The 17,999-nt window shown below is 48.3% G+C and overlaps 2 protein-coding genes across 2 annotated transcripts in view; one reads left to right on the top strand and one right to left on the bottom strand.

Annotated features, from left to right (window-relative positions):
• Positions 1-17,999, top strand: part of LMTK2 (lemur tyrosine kinase 2) — an 80,931-nt gene that overhangs the window by 20,215 nt on the left and 42,717 nt on the right. The gene's annotated exons all lie outside the window — the stretch shown is intronic.
• On the bottom strand, positions 223-6,001 carry LOC102092983 (parvalbumin, thymic). The gene is made up of 5 exons (XM_005514908.4): positions 5,645-6,001; positions 3,737-3,804; positions 2,826-2,958; positions 2,473-2,582; positions 223-1,235 (listed from the first exon to the last, which is right to left on the bottom strand). The coding sequence occupies exons 1-5, from the start codon at positions 5,758-5,760 to the stop codon at positions 1,210-1,212; spliced, it is 453 nt and encodes a 150-aa protein (XP_005514965.2). The 5' UTR covers positions 5,761-6,001; the 3' UTR covers positions 223-1,209.

Raw genomic sequence — 17,999 nt, 5'->3', positions numbered from 1 at the left:
AAAACAGCCACCGGATTATTTTATAATTACCCATTTTCAGCAGGGAGTATTAAAATGATCGTGCACTTGTGAGCTAGAACCGCGTCGTGGTAGATGGGGAGAAGTGCACAGCGCCTGCTCAGTGTGTTGAGCTCTGCCTTTAGCCATCAGTGTGATTTACTTTGGCTATGCTATAGCTAGCTCTAAATCCTGTAAGACGCTTATCAACGGGAAGACTAGTTCTTAGTAATTTTCAGCTTTAAGAAAATTGCTAATATTATGCACTATATAGATGATTATTCATTATAATAAATGAAAGGATCGAGTAATTAGCATTATTTAGCAATGTAACAGAGCTTTAAGGTAATCAAACAGCAATTCTGGCAGTTGTTTCCTCTGTAGGAAACACAGAAGGTCACAAATGTGGCAAATTACGGTTGTTTTGTACACATTAGGGGATAATAAGCAACAGGCTGGCGATTCACGGAAAGCCCCCGCCCGCCCACGTCAGCGCTGTCGGAGCCGGGATTAGATCCTTCTCCTCTGTCTCACAGCTGCTTCGGTTTCACGGAGAAATCTTCCGAAGGGAGAGTTACATTTTAGGCCATAAACACTTTCTGGCGACACATGCTGTAGCCTGGTACTTCGTTTTGTAAAGCTACCCACAGACTTATTCCGTGCTCTGAGCTATGTGTCAACTCCTCTTCAATTTTTCTTCTCATATTCTCAGGGTTGGGACTTAACAGAAATTATTTTTAGCTATCTTGTTAGCATTGCTTTTCCTCAAGATCAGAGAATTAAGCAGAAATAAAACTCAATGAAATCATGACCATTAAGCCTTAAAAGACGTGATATTGTTGAAGATCATTGAAACTGTGTCTGGAGTCCCGGTGAAGTGTGAGGACGGAAAGTGTAAACGGCATTTTAGAAGCAGCTTTCCCCCCCAAGCTGGTTTTTACGCTTTCCCTCCCCTCCTCCAGCCCCAATTTCAACATCACGAGCGGCTGAAGGTCACAAGTGCCGTCTTTACAGGGGAAAGGTGACACCGCCTGACCGAAACTTCTTTACGTTGTGCGATTTCTCAGCAGCCCGGTGCGTGAACTGGACGTGTGGGGAGCTGTTAATGCCTGAAACAATACCGAAATGTGGAAACGCGTGCTGAGTGCGGAGTGCCTGGGGGACGAGGTAATCGAAAGGGTCACTCCAGGGTTGCCTTTGGTCTAATGCTGTCTATGCCTTCACCAGAGACTGGAATTCTGTCAAGGAAGAAAATGAGAAAGGCAGGGAATAAAATTAGATGAACGCAGTTTTTAACTTGTTTAGAAAACATAGATAAAAGTGACTTAAACTCCTAGCTATGGAGGGCTCCCAGAGTTGTTATAGCACTGCACAAGCTCCTGCTAAACTGAGATTCTGGGGGCGTAACAGATTTTTCACTCCTTAAAAAGAGTGAGCGCAAAGAGGAGGAGTGCGTCTGTAAATTCATGTTTGTGGGACGTCCTGAGCTAAAGGTAAACCGTCTTTAACCCCTTATAAACTCTGTAGTAGCCACGGGAGCGGAGGGCGAGTGAGGTCCAGCCTGTAGCTTTCAGTGTGAGGGACCTTTTCATTTAGTGATTCCAAAGCAAAGATATCAGTAGTGATGCAGTTTCAGAATGGGAAAATCAATGGTTAAGGGCTCAGATCTCATAATATAATGCCCTATTTGGAGCTTATAAACAGAAGCTGCAAAAGCTGCTGCTAAAGCGGATTCCTCCACCAGCGCACCCCTGTCTCCTCGCAGACCCTGGCTAAGATTAGCACGCCTGTCTGTTGGAGTCGTTGCCACCTGTCCCAGTTCGGCCGAGACGGCCCTGTTTCCAGTGACTTCATTTCTAATTCATGGTGCATAATGTCCTATTTTCCTTTGCTGCAGTTTCTAAAAGGAATATCCTGGCCAGTTCACATCATCCCTGTGGGGTTTTCTTTAGTTTCTTGTAGAAGGACCGCCCAGTGAAATTTGCACCTATCTGATAATTCTCCAGCGTCAAATTCTGTGCTGCATTGCACCAGTTCTAGCCTTGAGAAACAATACAGCCTTGTTTTACATTACTCAATTAAGCACGTAGGAACATTGGCCAACTCTTAGTAGCGGTAGATGAAGAAATAGGTTTATGTAGGTGGAAGTGTGTTTAAAAATGGAAGTGTCATGTGTCCAGAAGCACAGATCATCCGCTACCAAAATGAAAATTCAAAGAATGAAAAGGTGTTCGGGATGTTTTAAAAACCTGGCACCTGGAGTCTATGGATCGGGCACATGGCAGAAATTAACCCCAAAGCTGTTGAGACCAAATGGGAGTAAATATGACACTAAAGGAGTATTCGCTGGTATAAAAATTGTGGCAGAAAGTACCAGGCCAGGTACGGGGACGTGTTCCTCATGCCGCAGTTCAGCTGCAGCCCTGAACGCAGGCATTTAAAATCACAGATGTAATGGGGCTTCCAAAGCCTTACCTTCCACCCCAATTTTGCCGTCCCCGTCGGTGTCACCGGCGGCCAGAAAGGCCTTGGTCTCCGCGGCCGTGAGGACTCTGGCGCTGGAGGAGAAGTTCTTCAGGAACAGCCTGGAAGGGAACAGGGCAGAGTGCTGTGCTCGAGTCCTTTTCTGAAGCGGCCTTGCCATATTCCTGGTTTTCTTAAACCCCGGCCAAAACCCCCATGATGTAACGCCTGGTCTTATTATTCGAGGAAATCCACACAGATTCAAGGAAATACAAGGAATCGTGTTTTATTTTTAAAACAACAGGAAGCTGCTTCTAGGACACTAAGCAAGCTCTAAGGTTTGTGGCGTTTAAAGAAATACTTACTGAAGCTCCTCTTCTTCGATGAAACCACTCTTGTCCTGATCAAGGATTCCAAAAACTAACTTTATCTGATCAGGAGTTTTGCTGGATAAACCAACCGTGGAGAAGAAAGACTTGTAATTGAAGGAATCGTCAGCTGGAAGAAACACAGGTTGTTTAAGCGTTTGCCCTGAGGCTGCCGCTGTGTGTGTGCCCTGGGGAGACGCGTGTCCTTTCCCCAGCACCAGCCTGCTCCCCCTGATCCCCAGTGCAGCAGCCAAGAAGACGGGTGGATCATTTCCCTTTGCAGCCGCTCTGTGCCTGTGGTGGTGGGTCCGTTCAGCCAGCTTGAAGCTTTCTGCTAGATCAGGATCTGAGTCATGTGTCACGTGCAATTGATAATAAATATTTAGAGGGTGCTACTGTGGCTTCAACTCCTATAATTCTCACATCATTTTCAGTTAGTCCTTACATTGGTGGGCAATTTGGTAGAAAAGCAAGTAATGAACAGTCTTAACCTAGCTCTTTGAGCAGCTGGAAAACTGGCTCGATCTTACCAAGGAACTCGTCAGAGAACTGAGACTGCTCATTGCTTCACAAGTGGTTCTTTGATTCTGCAAGCTGAGGCTTTTTTGCCATTTTGAAGAAAAAGGCTGACTATTTAAATATAGGTCTTTAACGGGATTAAAAATGGGCGATTTAGAGTTAAGCCAGCCCGAACCGAAACTGGGGCTCTTTTGATTGCTGCTCTGTGTTTCAGGGAATGTTACCCACCAATGGCCACTTGCGAGACTTTCTGAATTCGAGAGGCTGTACTGTAATGCAGCTAGAATGAGATCTCACGGGGAAGGAATCTGAGGGGGAAATGATAGGCATGTCATCCTAAGACATAAAAATGATCTGCATCTTCTGGCTGCAGAGAGCCCATTCCTTACCCTGGCAGCTGGAGAGAGCAGATTCAATATCTTTTGCAGAAAGGATGTCAGTGATGGCCATCGTTGAACTGTAAAATAAATTAAATGGGAGCTACTTAGTCATTAAAATGCTTTTTCTGCCTCTTTCATGGCTCTATTGGAAGTCGCTGCTGTGACAGCGTGTGGTCGGGCAGACGTCATTCATCTGGTTCGAGTGGGGCGCACCGGACCAGCTGTCTGCAGCAGGTGCTTCCGCGCAGAGCTGGGGACGAGGGAGGAATTCTGCGGGCGGGACGGGCCCCGCGGGATCCGGTGCCCGCGCCGTGGGATCCGGTGCCCGCGCTGTGGGATCCGGTGCCCGCGCCACGGGATCCGGTGCCCGCGCCGTGGGATCCGGTGCCCGCGCCACGGGATCCGGTGCCCGCGCTGTGGGATCCGGTGCCCGTGCCCGCGCTGTGGGATCCGGTGCCCGCGCCGTGCCCGGAGAGCAGGGCAGAGGTGTCTGGCACCAAAACCTCAGCACTCCTGCGTGGCTTCTCCTGGAGGCGGGTTGTTACCTCATTAAAATCGGTGTGTATTCTCAGCATGCGTGAAAGATAAGGCTCGTTATGTCCCCTAGAACAAATCTAGAATAAATGCAATTGGAATTTAATAAATCTAGTATATTATTATCAATAAATGTAGTGATCTTTTCAAAGAATGAAAATAATAGTGTAGAAGAAGTAATAATACTTTCACGCATTTTAAGGAAATCTGAATTTGGAGACTAAGTTCCTCCTCTGTTTAGTTGCAGCAATAAATGTAACTACACTACAGATTTGGCTTGCTGGGCTGCTGCTTCATTAAGAGACTACAGTTCATGACAGCTCGATGAAGTTTTCTGTGGGCTTTTTTATTATTCCATGTAGGTGACAATAAACCAGAGTTGTATGCAGATTTTGGCATTTCAGTATAGCGATGTGCTTGGAACAGGGGTATTGAGACCTCATATTTGTAGCCAGCAGAGCGGAGGAGCCGCTTTCTTCTGATACAGCAGCATTTGACAAAAGATGCTCTTTGTCCATGCAGCCACCCACAGCTGCAATGGTTTGTCAGTGAAATACGTATCACTTAAGAAAGTGCTACAAGGCCTGAATTTCTAGTGAATTTTGTAGTAAATGCACCCACTGCTGCAGACTGGCTACAGTTCAAATCTCGCAGCAGCGCTGTGAAGTAGCTTCATGTTCACGAAGGAACGGGAGCTAAGGCACAGAGACATTGCTCCTGAGAGCCACAAGAGAACAGAAATATCTTTTCATTGATCTCTGACTGATCTTCCCCACCACCATCCCTCCTGTCTGAGCATGGAAAGCAGCGTTCACGACAAGGAGAGCCGTGCTGGGAACCACTTAAACTCGGCGCTGGTTCGGGACCTACGCACAGCGTGACTTTGCCGCGAGTGAGAAACGGCTGCACGTGCACCTGCGGTCAGCGCCCGCAGCGCCTTTCGGGGTGTCTGCGAGGCGCGAGCGCGCGGTCCTGCTGCCGCAGCAGCGCCGCTCCGGCTGGGGCGCCGCGCTTACTGTGGTTTTGCTCGCAATTGCTTTGTCCCAGTGGCTTCTTGGGCAAAGCGCTTCCCCCTCTCAGCGCTGGGCGAGATGATTTGGAGCTCTGCCACGCACCTGATTCTGCTGACAGGATTAAAAACAGGGGAGAGTTGAAGGAAAACCTAAAAATCGCAGCATGGTCTCATTTTCAGAAGGGGCGTCATTCTCATCTTTTCCCATCCTATGATCCGAATGCTGATTCTATTCTATGTTAGCTTGTAAAGCCACAACATACTGGAAGCTGATAAAATAATAGATATTTTAGCTGCATGGGAGCTTTGCATCTAGGGAGCATTTTGCTTGTGTGTTCCTGTTTCTGAAAGCAGAGGGTTAATGAGCTTACCTTTGTGGTGGTCCTGGCTGGGTAAGGAAGCAGCTGCTGGGGAGGAGCGTGCTTGCTGTGCGTCTCCACCGGAGCTGGGCTGAGCTTGCGTATATATACCTTAAGTTGTATACCATATACAGATTTTGGATTTCAGCGTCACGAAGCGGGAATGGTGTCAAATGAACTTGCCTAACTAATCATCTTGCACTATTTTTATCTCAAGAGAATACATCTGATATTTGCAAACGAAACAAGATGAGCGGCTGGATAGGTGAAAAGGACAGTCATATTGAATTTCTTCTGATTTAAGGAGAAAATATCAACTTCTCTGTAGAATGTAGGGCAGAAAATACCCCACGATCTGCTATGCTTGATCCAAGGAGTCAGCTGAAATGAAGCATTGCGAACTTTGGAAGAGATGCCTTTAATGAATGTTTGAATGTGATAACTTGTTATCTTGTCTGTACACGCTACATGTGATGGAGTTTCATCTTTAGACCACTAAACAAAAAGTAACTAAAATGTGCCATTCAAATATTGTTTGTGTAGCGAAGCATTTAGGGAAAACAATAGTGTTGTCTCCCAGAATCTCTGGTCCGTTTTTGTTTGGAAAAAAAGTCAACCAACCCCACAAGTGAATTTGTTGCTACGGGAGGTAAAATAATAGGTGTCAGCGCGTGGGAACAGTTGGCTGGGGAGGGCGTTGCGCGAGGGAATGGCGCGAGGGTCTGACGTGGTGTGGTTGCGCGTGTTCCGGGCGCAGGGCCGTGGGCTGCCCGGCCGTCCCTGGGGCACCCCTGAGCCCTCGTGAAGACGCGTGCTCTCGGAACAGAGAGAGCGCTGGCGGCAGCATCGCTGCACGTGTGGGGAGCGCAGCTCTGCAACTACCTTCTGATCTCTTCTAGAGAAGTTAGTTTGAAATGGACTTTTTGGCCAGGGCTGTTTCAAAGTGCTCCTTTGTGCTCATTATCTGTTTAAAGTATTATTATCTTTTTAAAACAGCGCAGAAGCAATCTTATCATCTCAGTTTTCTTTCCTGAACACCGTAGCTCGCCGGGGTGAAGCGCCTGTCGGCTGGGGTGTCACCGCGCCCCGGGCGGCAGGACGGTGCAGACGGGCCGTGCGGATGGCACGCAAGCCATGGGCAGGGGTGGGAGGGGCTGGCGGGGCAGCTGGCGTCACAGCTTCAGGTGCTGGCACAGAGGTTGTCCCAGGGGCAGCAAGAGTGTCCAGGGGTCTTTTCTCAGGAGCGTTTCCCGCTAGTATGGAAGGCAAACCCAGCCAAGCGCTGCAGCCGGTGCCTGATGAACCCGGGGGGGCTGAAGGGCGGCAGGGGGGACCCCGCGGACCGCGGTGCAGCGCGGCCGGCAGCTGACGGCACTGCGTGCGGAGCGGCGTTCTTCCGCTGCCTGAACAGAAACGTAAGAAAAATCATCGCTTTTTAGAAATTCTACATGTCTGTCATCCGCGGAAACGTTTCAGGCACAGATAATCCCTGCAGAGGAAGAAGCACTGGTTAGGAGTGGCTGGGGAGGATTGCAGCTTTCCCGGGTTTCTGAACGGGTTGTTCACCAGCTGACGCTGAAACATTTCAAGAAGAATGCGATGGATAGATATTTAATACTGGCTCTCGTTGCCACTAGTGACATCTGGCAGAAGGGATACAAATACCACTTTCTCCCCCTCAGACTCTTCTAAGAAATTACCTTTATTTTACATGGGAAAAAACTTTCCTCTCAGTTGTGCACACAGCACCGTTTTGTGCCCCTCCGCTTCGGAACATTGCCTACACAGTGCCAACGCCTGATGGGACCTCAGTGGGGAGTCCACATAGAGCTGGTGGCAGGGTATGACCTACTGAAGCTAAGTTAGGAGGACGGCCACCTTCTGCTGAAACTCTTGGGCTGCAGGAGTCGACACGGGAATTTGGGCTCTGGTGTCTGTTTCAGAGAATGCATTTGATTTTAGATGCAATGGCTTCTCATTTTGCCCAGAGCTAATTCCACATATGTTAACCCCTCGCCCCCACTCTTCCCTTTAAAAATAGCATTGATTGCTGTTATTTCCCTTAATGCCTGTGGACTCTTGCCATTAGTTTGAACTTTTGTACGCGAATCACAGAAGGATGGAGTCTTTAAAAGTCTGCTTTGTTTTCTAAGAGGCTTCAACAAGATGATTCCTTTTGTCTTCTGAAATGTTAAGGATAGACCATGAACGTCAGATGGTTTATGACTGTAGTCTGTGGAGCTGCATTCAGACTCCAGCAACTTCTGCAGTCCCGTTTGCAGCGGGACGGAGGCGCCGGAGATCGCGGGCACGTGCGCTGCCGGCGGGGTGGAGTGCACGAGGACAACCGTTTCACTTTCAAGCCCTACATTAGAGATTGCAAAAGCATCTGTCTGGTCAGTTTTACTTTCTTGAATACTGTAGTAACTTTCCAGCTGCCATCCAACTTATCAGGGAGAGGAACTGGGGAGGTATTACAGTGTAAGGAGAAGATACCCCTTTCGGATTGTCAGGTCACCACTAGCAGCAGTTTAAACGCCGGCACTCGAGCGTGTCGCTGTAGTGGCGTGTCAGTGCCTGCTAGAGGGCTCTCTAATGGAACGCTCCTTTCTGCTTGTTTTGTTCTTCCCGTGTTTGATCTCGACTCTTCTAACACCTGAAGTTACCTCCCCAGGTTGAAAAGCATGTTAGGTCATCATAAGTTCTGTGATTGTTCTATAATATGTTCCTGTCATTCTTCTTTGAGTGCTGACGTGAGTCGTGTGCAATAGCATAACAAAAATACACTAAACATTTGTGAACGCCCTCTTTGATCTAAACAAGTGTGATTTACTGCCCTGCTATATGCCCGAGGTTGTTTTCCCTGGATGCTTATGATAGGGATATCCATAGTCCCCAGTCAAGGAACAGAAATTCCCTTCTATAACGTGCTGAACCCATCGTTAAATGACATGTGAATACTGGAAGTGGAATGTTCATTCAGCTTGTATTTGGTTTTGGGAATATATGACATGAAAGAAGTTGCATGAATGTAACTTAGTGTAATTGTATTAATGCATTGTGCTCCTGTCATTTGAGCAACAGAAGTCTTGGAGTGATCTGGAAATATTAGTGAGTGGTTTTAGGTCCATATTGCTTGGCCTGATACCTGCAGACACCCCATAGCTACCCCAGGAAACGCTGGAAACTGAAAGCAGTTGCTCTGGGCGAGGAAGCCGTCCATGGAAATACACCAGGTAACATCGGGTTGGTTTTGCAAACTTGAAACACTCACAAAAAATGGAGTAATTTGCTTTTCACCCGTTACTCTCGTGTCAAGTGGCCTTGACCTCCGAGGTGGATTTTCAGAGAGTCTAAGAATTTACAATGTGCTTTCCAACTCAGATTCCCCTTTAAAGTGCTGCTTTACAAAATCTCTTCAGTCCTATTTTTCTTACACGTGTAAAGCGTAATTTTTAAGCCAAGTGGATTGTTTGCATAAATCAGACACTTTGTGGTTCTGCGCTTCTGAAATCTGCAAGAGAGTTTCAATTCTGATTCCAAAGCGTGAAAGGAATATGGTCCAGATGTAAGATGGATGCGATTTCTCAATCTGTAGCTTGAGATTCGTGTTTCTGAATTGAAACTTTCCAGTTCGCTTCCATTTCTGTTTCTTTCTGAACATGTTCATGCATCGATGCAGAAAGAAAAGGCTTCTTTTGAAGAAAGAAGTTCCCATGGAATGGTGTCTGAAAGGAGGGATTCCGGGCTCTGTTCGATCTGATGCAGTTGTTCATGAATGGACAAGATCCTTGAACCTCCAGATGACTCTATCCATACTTCAAAAACTACATGCACAGGTGTCAGAAAGCCTATAGAATAGAGATCTTTCCTGCTTCAATTCTGAAGCAAAAAGCTTACTAGGTTTGGAGGTATCCTAATAAAATTGCCAACAGAAAGGTATGTGTGGGAGAATAATGTTTTTTGAGTAGAAAATAAAATCAGTTCTGTCAGGGCAGGCTTCTCTAGCTAAGTTGGAAGTGAAGGTATATTCTGCAAACACAAGTTGTAGTCAATGCCTGATCGATATTCTGGTTGTGAGCTGTCTTCTTCAGCTCGGCTGAGGTAACATCCCTGAAGAGGGTCCCCGTCACAGGAGCCGCGGCCTTCGTCCGTGTGTTCGCGCTGCATCGCTCTGCTTTCTAAGCACTATAAATAACCGTAGGTCGCAGCAAATATAGATATCTTGAAATTAAATCAGATGTTTTTCAGCCTGAGAATCCTGTACAGTCCTTATCACACCGTGTAAACTGTGGGTCTCACTATAAACAGAAACAACTCCTTGCAGTTATGTAATTGCAGGAGCGTGAATTAAGAACTGGGTCATTATTCATGCTTACACTAATCTAGTATTGATATTGCGGAATAAAACAGTGCTTTCAGTTGTTCTGCTGGAGTCGCATGCTAAGGATACCTATATTTCAAGGACAGATAGGTTTCAAAAACCCCAGATGCTAACTGACATAACCCTGCCTCTTGGAGGCGTTCAGTGTGCACAAGGGCCGTGCCGCTGCGGAGACCGGGCGCTGCTCAGCACGGCCCCCGCCCGTGCAGCCGGTGCAGCCGGTGCAGGCTGGGGCCTGGGGAGCCTGCGTGTGCTGGTACGGCCCACGCGTGCGGTGCCTGTCGCCAGGGCACGCAGGAGCATTCCTTCGTCCCTCGTCAGGCATTGCAGACAGCAAAGCACTGACAGTAATTAGAAGGAGCACTGTAGAAAAGTAAGCTGCATGAATATGGAAATTGGCACTAAAGACATAATGGCGTCGGATATGAAATCGTTAACTCTTCACAAGCAAGAATTCATTGAGTATTTGAGAGCTAAGCCTGGTTTAATCAACTGGCGCATCAATAAAGTGATTCCACTGTTCAAATATTGAAGGGATCAGCGGGATGAAGAGACAGAAGCGGGCAGTGTTCTTCCTGTACAGTGCTGCGTTGGCGCCGTAGCTCCTGACTCATACCGGTGTCCAGGCAGTCCCGTGATTCCACGCTTCATTGTATAGTGTGGAACAACACAGACAGCAAATGTGAGTTCTTATGGTTCTTTTATGGACAAAACGCATTATGTTGATTATGGGTCCTATTAGCGAATTGCTGCAGTCAGGTGTGAAGTATTGTATTCTAGTGCTACATTCACATAACGGTTTTCCCTTGGATTGCGATGGCCTCCATCTAAGGTGGGTTATAGCACTGATTGCACTGTACTAAAAGGGTACGCTTTAACTGGAAACTTCAGGAGGAAGCGGCTGAGCGAACCGCAGGGCAGGACCCCGTCTCCTTCACAGAAATTCAGGTCTGGCTGTGACTGGTTGAAAGTTATAGCAGAATATATCCTTAAATGTCCAGAAATGGACCGTGAGCTCTTGCTCGCACAGGACAGGTCCTGCCAGCGGTGAAGGGGCGTCTGCTGTGCGCTGGGACAACTCGCTGGGTGCCATTATAACACAAGATGACAAATGAGTGAACAACACTCTGGACACTGTTGGATCAATCTTACCATTTTTGAAGGATTTGACTCATTGTTTTTTAACTTTTGCATTTGCACATACTGCATAGCAATGTCCAGATTTTAACATCCAGAAGGTGAGAGCAGAAGGTATCTTGCTGATGCCTGCATTCTCCATACTGGCGTGTCCTTTCCTGAACAGAGGTGGGTGGAAGCAGGTGTTAGACAGAATATGTGCCTAAGTGCTTTGCTGAATTAGAAAAGTAAGCCCATTTTGCGAAGGTGTTGTATGTCCTACGCAGTGCTGAGCGGGGCTGTACACGCTGTAGTTCCGGGCACAATTTGGCCCTTAACATTTTTGCTGGAATGTTGAGTGCTTGTGTGCACAACGTGATCTTACTGAAATTTGATTCTCCTATGAAATGTGAGGCCTTTCCCAAGCAGTGCTCCAGAGCTGTTCTTTCAGAATACCATGGCAAGGTAATTTCAGAATACCAAATCCCAGCCATTTCCTGAAAGTTGCAGCTATATAAAACTTTACGTAACAGCAAGGTTGAAAAATGCACGCTAATCAGTGCAGAAGATCTTCCCCCTCACATAACCTTATAATTGATGGTGTCAGCAGCAGCAGAGACAGTCATCTGAATTATGAATGCTTCTGGTCATGAATGATGGATTTTCTTGGCACAGGAATTAAAATGAGTGCATTATTAGAACTAGTAGAAGAATTAAAGTCATACTTTGGAGAAAAGTACAAAGTTGGGCATAGTTTAACATTCGTGAATATTTGAGTAACCAAATGCATTTTTCTATTAAATATGTGGGTATTAGAAAACAGATGTTAGAGAAGCATCCATTGGAAATGTTTGCAAGTTGTCTAAGCCTTGTTGAAGCTGGTACGTAAGGCCACCTCTCTTAAATTAAAGTGTGTATAGACGTTCTGTGTGTCTGGGCGCAGGCAGCTGCAGTGACCAGCCCCGCCCGGTACCTGCTCCCTCGGGGAGCTGCTCCCGGGGCTCCTGACGGGGCGAGCGGCCGCGCTGAGCATCCGCCGGGATCGCCTGCTGTGCACAGCAGCCCCAGGACGGGGAACTGCTGCAGAGAGCCCAGCGTACGGCAACCAAGATGGTTAAGGGAGTGGAGCATCTGAGGGGTGACCTCATTAATGTTTATAAATATACAAAGGGGGAGTGTCAGGAGGATGGAGCCAGGCTCTTCTGGTGACAACCAGGGAAAGGACAAGGGGCAATGGGTGCAAACTGGAACACAGGAGGTTCCACTTAAATTTGAGAAGAAGCTTCTTCCTGGTGAGGGTGGCAGAGCCTGGCCCAGGCTGCCCAGGGGGTTGTGGAGTCTCCTTCTGTGCAGACATTCCAACCCGCCTGGACACCTTCCTGTGTAACCTCATCTGGGTGTTCCTGCTCCATGGGGGATTGCACTGGATGAGCTTTCCAGGGCCCTTCCAATCCCTATGATTCTATGGTTCTAGCTAGACCCTGGGTCTAGGGACAGCGTTCAGCTAAGTGTTGTTAGCCAGAAAAAACGTGGTAACTCATCTTCTGCGGATACAGCCAGCGGGTCACCTTCCAAAAGGAGGATTTCCTTTGGGTGATTGGAATTGGATTTCACCCACTTTTAAAACTAGAAGTATGAAAAACACGATCTGATAATCAGGCATCACTTTGAGTGTATCTTGGTGTCCTAATTCTGCCAGTTCTTCAGCAACCCCCTCGAGCTTTCCAGTAAAAACTGTGCAAACAATGACAATGGCAAAAATAGCAAGAGCTCTTAGAGAAACAAGACCAGTCAGTGGAATGGAAACTAAAAGTGCAGGCTTGGGGGTTGAAATGCTGTAACTTCCTTTCCACAATTGCTTTTATGCTATTCTATTGGGAGAAACGTCCATAACTCGTGGAGATTGCGCTCTGGAGCAGCCCGTGTGGTGATCCCGGCTGGGAGGCGGCATTTGAGAGCTCTGACTCCGGGATGCGGCCACGGCGCTTGGCCCCTTGGGTCTCAGCCTCTGGTGAGCGCGGCTGGAGCCCGCGGCAGCGCCTGGAGCCCCTGGCAGCGGCGGAGGCTGCAGCGGCGGAGGCTGCAGGGGCAGAGGCTGCAAGGGTGGAGACTGCAGAGGCTGCAGCAGTGGAGGCTGCAGGGGCAGAGGCTGCAGGGGCGGAGGCTGCAGAGGCTGCAGGGGCAGAGGCTGCAAGGGTGGAGGCTGCGGAGGCTGCGGAGGCTGCAGCGGGCGCGGGGCAGCGAGCAGCCACCGCCCACAGCCTGACTCAGCTCTGCCGAGGAAAGAAGCCCGAAGTTCAGCCTTCTCCAGAGAGCCCAGTCTGCTTTGAGTTGCTGCCTCATGACATCTAACGGAGAAGAGCTTGAGATTTTTCTTGTTTCTGTAAAATAATCCGGGTGAACCCCTTGAAACAGAGCAGTGATTTCCCTAAGGCGGTCTTGCGGCGGGTACCCCGGAGTGCCAGCAGCCACTGGAGGCCAGTTACTGCAGCGGTTCTGCAGCCCTGCTGCGAGCAGTAGGACTAACACTGTCCTCATCTGCTGGCTGGTGGTGACACGGGCTTGATGTCAGGAGTGCAGAACTGAGCTGGCAGAGTTACTCAACCTCCTGTGTCCGGGGAGAGCTGAACACATGTGGAGCAGACGGGAGAGGGTAAAAGAGCACGGAGTTGGAAATGTTCACAATTAAAGTGACAAACATGAGATTTCTATGTATGTCTCTCTCCTGATTACTTTGAAGGGTGTTAGGGTGAAAAAGCCTTAACATACAAAATTATTGTTAACTCCATTTAGAGTCAAATTAATTACACTCAAAGAATGCTTTTCAAATGCTCTTTGTTTCCCTGCACTCCAGCCTAGCAAAAGCACATCAGTGTGTTTAACTCTACCACTTAATTTAGGACCATTTAAAGTTGTCTGATGAATTTGGTAATTCAGCTTGGCCTCTACTGTTTCAGCTACTAAGGAAATTCCAGTTGGGACCTGCTGGATCAGATATCCTGTGTCTCAGCTGGCCCAGAATCCCCATGATGGCTTTAGCACCATTCCTGGGAGAACCACGCAGCCTTAGTGACTAACAGACTTGTTTATCTGGCCATGGCAGAGGATTTAATTGAAAAGATAAAACGGTATCAATGTTAGAAACCTCTGAATTAAAGGATAGTGTCTTGAATATTCCTTTTCTTTTTGCTGCTATTTAGTGCAATTCATTAATAACAATGAATTAAGTAGAAAATAAAAGAAGCTTAATGGATCCCTCTTGGTGGTGGGAAATTCTCTCCACCAAAATTGCAAGTGAAAAGCAAAAATCTCCCTAGGACCCTTGCATGTCTTTTCGACGCTCCGCTCTGTAAGGACCGTGTATCTCACTGCCGCGTGGTTCCCTGCGCAGCGCCGAGCGGTACCGCGGTGGGACCGTCCGGCCCGTGCTGCTCGCGGCGCTGCTGGGGCGCCCTGGGGGCACAAGCAACGGCCGTGAATATTACCCCAGGCCCAGGGTTTTCTGAAGGACAGGCTCTCGGCGGGCTGAACAGACCTCGTTCATGCTCAGACTGTTTGTACGGACCCCGACGGGGTATAAAGTTACAGGCTGGTCAAGGCAGATAAAGCTGACACATGCTTTCAAGCATAGCAACAGTTTGGGGCTATATTTAACAAAAACACCGAGTTCTGTGTTGGTGCAATACGCTCTGCCTCCCTTCCCAACAGAGCCGCTGCAATCCAGATTCTCCCCAGCTTCTGCTGTTGATTCCATCCTGCACACCGATGTCACATTTTACCAGATCATGTTTGTTGGGGAAAGAGGTATGGCTTTGAGGTCAATACACGGAAGATATTTTCTTTAAATGCATCAGGTTTTTGACCCTCAAGGACTTAGTCTCCTCCATAGCGTTGGTAAAAATGCAGCATTGTATTTCCTTTCTTTCTCATGCAGGTGAAAAAGTGCAACTTTGACAAGCCAGGGAGAGGGGACACATTTTCTGATGAGCTCGTCTTTGCAACAGAGCTGCAAGTGAAGCGTGTGTCCTGCGCCGTGTGCACAGAACCCCCTTTGGCCTTTGCCTGGTGCTTGATAGCATCAGACTACTAGAGCAGTCTGTACATATCACAGCAAGAGCTGCTGGTACGGTGGGAAACCTGAGCAAAGAGACTCTGAACACTGAGAATCAAGCCCACTCCCCAAATGAACGTAATGCACTGTCTGTATTGTGTCAGCTTCTGAAGATACGCAATTAATGTTCTAAAGCGGGTTTCTGTGAATCGTTTGTGCCAGGAATGTTTCCCGGCTGGCACCAGCTGTTTCTGCTCCGAGGAATGCTGAGCGCTTTGCAGATCTTTCTGAAATAGTTTGCATCATCTGGCATTGCTGCAGGCGCGTTTGCTCGGTGGTGGGTTGGATTGTGGATTCAACAGCTGGGCAGTTACAGGAAATTCCTGAACAGAGCTCTGGTGAGGAGCCAGTGGGAATTTAGTGAATACAGACTGTGGAATCAATCTCTTAATTTCTTTTGTGTAGAGTAAAGTGCCTATATAATAGGGTTTTTGTATTGCATTTGCAAGGATGACAACAGTGAAGTTTATTACATGCTCTTATTTATATTCTTTTTCTTTGCTTTTCATTCTTATAAAACTTCAGGGTTTCTCAGCACTGGAATTGCGGCCTGTTAACTTACTATTTATTATATATCTAAGTCCTCCCAGCTGAACAGCTTCAAAAGAAAGGATCTTTTGAGGCCAGTGGCGCTCGGAAAGGATGTTCCCCAGTGCGTGAGAAGACGGGCTCTGTACGTGTGTGGTAGCTGTGCCAGATCTTTCCTTAGGATTTTACAGCTTTATTTGGAGAGGATGCTGAGGGGATCGCACTTAATAGGTGTTTTTATCCTGCGATAAGGAATCCCCCTGACCAGAAACAGCTTTTCTGGGCAAGCGCCTCCGGTTGAAATGGCAGCACGTCTCGGGCTGGGCGCGCGTGCTGCCCCTCGCCGCCCGCGAGCGGTGACGCGGCGCTGGCCGCGCAGCCCGCCCTTCCGCGTGGATCGTGTTCTGAACAGAAACAGTCCCACCTGCTCTGGCAACAATAAACAGCTGAATACTCAGTTCAGAAAAATAAAATTATTGGTATGTTTTTCTGGACTTAATTTTGCGTGATACAGTTCGACTTGGGTTGGGGATTGAAACAAATATTGTTATGGAGAGCAAGAAAACAGTGCAAATATATTTACTATTTCTAATTTTGTCTTTGGGTGTTGAATTGCCCTGGGTTGAGTTGCATAATGATAAGTAAAGCAACTGGACACAATCCAGTGCAAAGTGATGCGTGAAACCAGCACTTTTCCCCCCTCGTGTGTGAAAATTTGTATCAGCAAGAACAGATAGTCTAACTCGTATGTGGTTGGAGAACTGCCTGCATTTTGATACCTACGTGTTTGTAAAATGAATCATTCTTCAGCGCAGACACAGGATCCGCATGTTGACACCGGGCTGCCTTAACCCTCCACCTTCCCTACCTTCCCGGCACTAACGTGACCTTCAGAAGTGGTGACCCAAGAGGAGCCGTGTCACAGCACAACACCGCGCTGTGCAAACGCGCGTTGATCCAGGGCTGGGGCGGGGGTTGCTCTCACGGCCGCAGCCGTCGGGTCGCGGCCCCGGTCCCCGCTGCTCGTGGCGGCTCCTCGGGGGCGGCCCAGCCACGTTTTGTCCAGAAGATGGGCCGAAGTGGCGCCGTGTCCTGGAAGGGGCAAGTCACGGCTCTTCTGCGCGGAACGGGATGTGTTAGGCGTTAGAGGCTCAACAACAACCACAAATGTAAATGCTTCGGGCAATGATTTCGTTTAACTTACTTTTAAAACAACCCACCAGCATCAGATAAAGAGTAATCAGAATAATTTCTCTGTTTGTCCTTTTTATGTAAAAAATTTAAGGCTTCCTATTTTTAGGCAGCAGCCCAGCAGCTCCTTTTATAGAGCACAGGATAACAGTATTTGTGTGAGGAAGGAGAGGCTTAGTTCTAGAACTAAGCTCCTATTTGGATCTGGTGGGTTTGGGTTTTTGTTGTTGGTTGTTTTGTTTCCAAAATCCACGTTCTCGGGGGTAGCTGTTGTACTGGGGCTTGGAGCAGCGCACGAAGAAGTGTGTCAGTAATTCGGATTAGTCTCAGGAGCAGGATACGTTTTAAGTGATGTTACAGGCTGCGCCGGTGTAAAAATGCGGGTGAAGATCGGGCAGATTTTGACTCTTGGGCTAGCTTGCCTTTCTCCTTTTTGCTTCCATTGCCTGAGCTCAGCAGGAAGAACAGGACAAGGCTGGCAAGCCTGCGAATACTGAGTGATGAGCTGCGGTAGGACAGACATCAGTATGTTAGCATCTCTCTTGGCTCCCCCCATTTTCTTCCCCTTCACATCTTACCTTCATATGTTTGTTACACTTCATCAGACTTCTTGTAATGTAAAGCCCTCAGATGTGGAGGATTCGCGAACGCTGATGTGGGAAGCCCTTGCTCAAGGAGCAGCGTGCCGAGCCCTGCGCCAGCCCGGCTCCCGCCCGGGGCCGCCCCGCCGGCTGCGCGCACGCAGGGCAGCGAGCACCACCCTGTGGCTGGGGACGGGGCCTGGCCTTGCCCCGGAGGGGTGACGGTGGTTCTCCAGCACCAGGAGGTGCTGCAGGGGGATTACTCCTCATTGATACCATGGTAAGTAAGAGTAGAAAAGGCAAGAACGTAAGGGATAAAATATCAGCTGTGAGGTTGTAGACGATAAAATGCCAAGCAATAATTAGTTCGGGCGATGGAAGAGAGCATGTTGTGCCGGACCAGGCAGCAGCAGGCTGCGCAGCTGGGTGACGTGGAGCGGTCCCGGAGCCCGTGCA

Source organism: Columba livia, chromosome 15 (assembly GCF_036013475.1).
Source record: "Columba livia isolate bColLiv1 breed racing homer chromosome 15, bColLiv1.pat.W.v2, whole genome shotgun sequence".
NCBI lineage: Eukaryota > Metazoa > Chordata > Aves > Columbiformes > Columbidae > Columba > Columba livia.
The sequence above is the reverse complement of the archived record's forward strand: the minus strand, read 5'-3'. Positions and strand labels throughout refer to the sequence as shown.

Coding starts and splice junctions, on each gene's coding strand:
- LOC102092983 (XM_005514908.4), bottom strand. CDS start 5,760: ATGGTATACAACTTAAGGTATATATACGCAAGCTCAGCCCAGCTCCGG. Junction 3,805..5,644: donor CAGCCAGGACCACCACAAAG/GTAAGCTCATTA, acceptor TTTATTTTACAG/TTCAACGATGGCCATCACTG. Junction 2,959..3,736: donor TGCTCTCTCCAGCTGCCAGG/GTAAGGAATGGG, acceptor TGTTTCTTCCAG/CTGACGATTCCTTCAATTAC.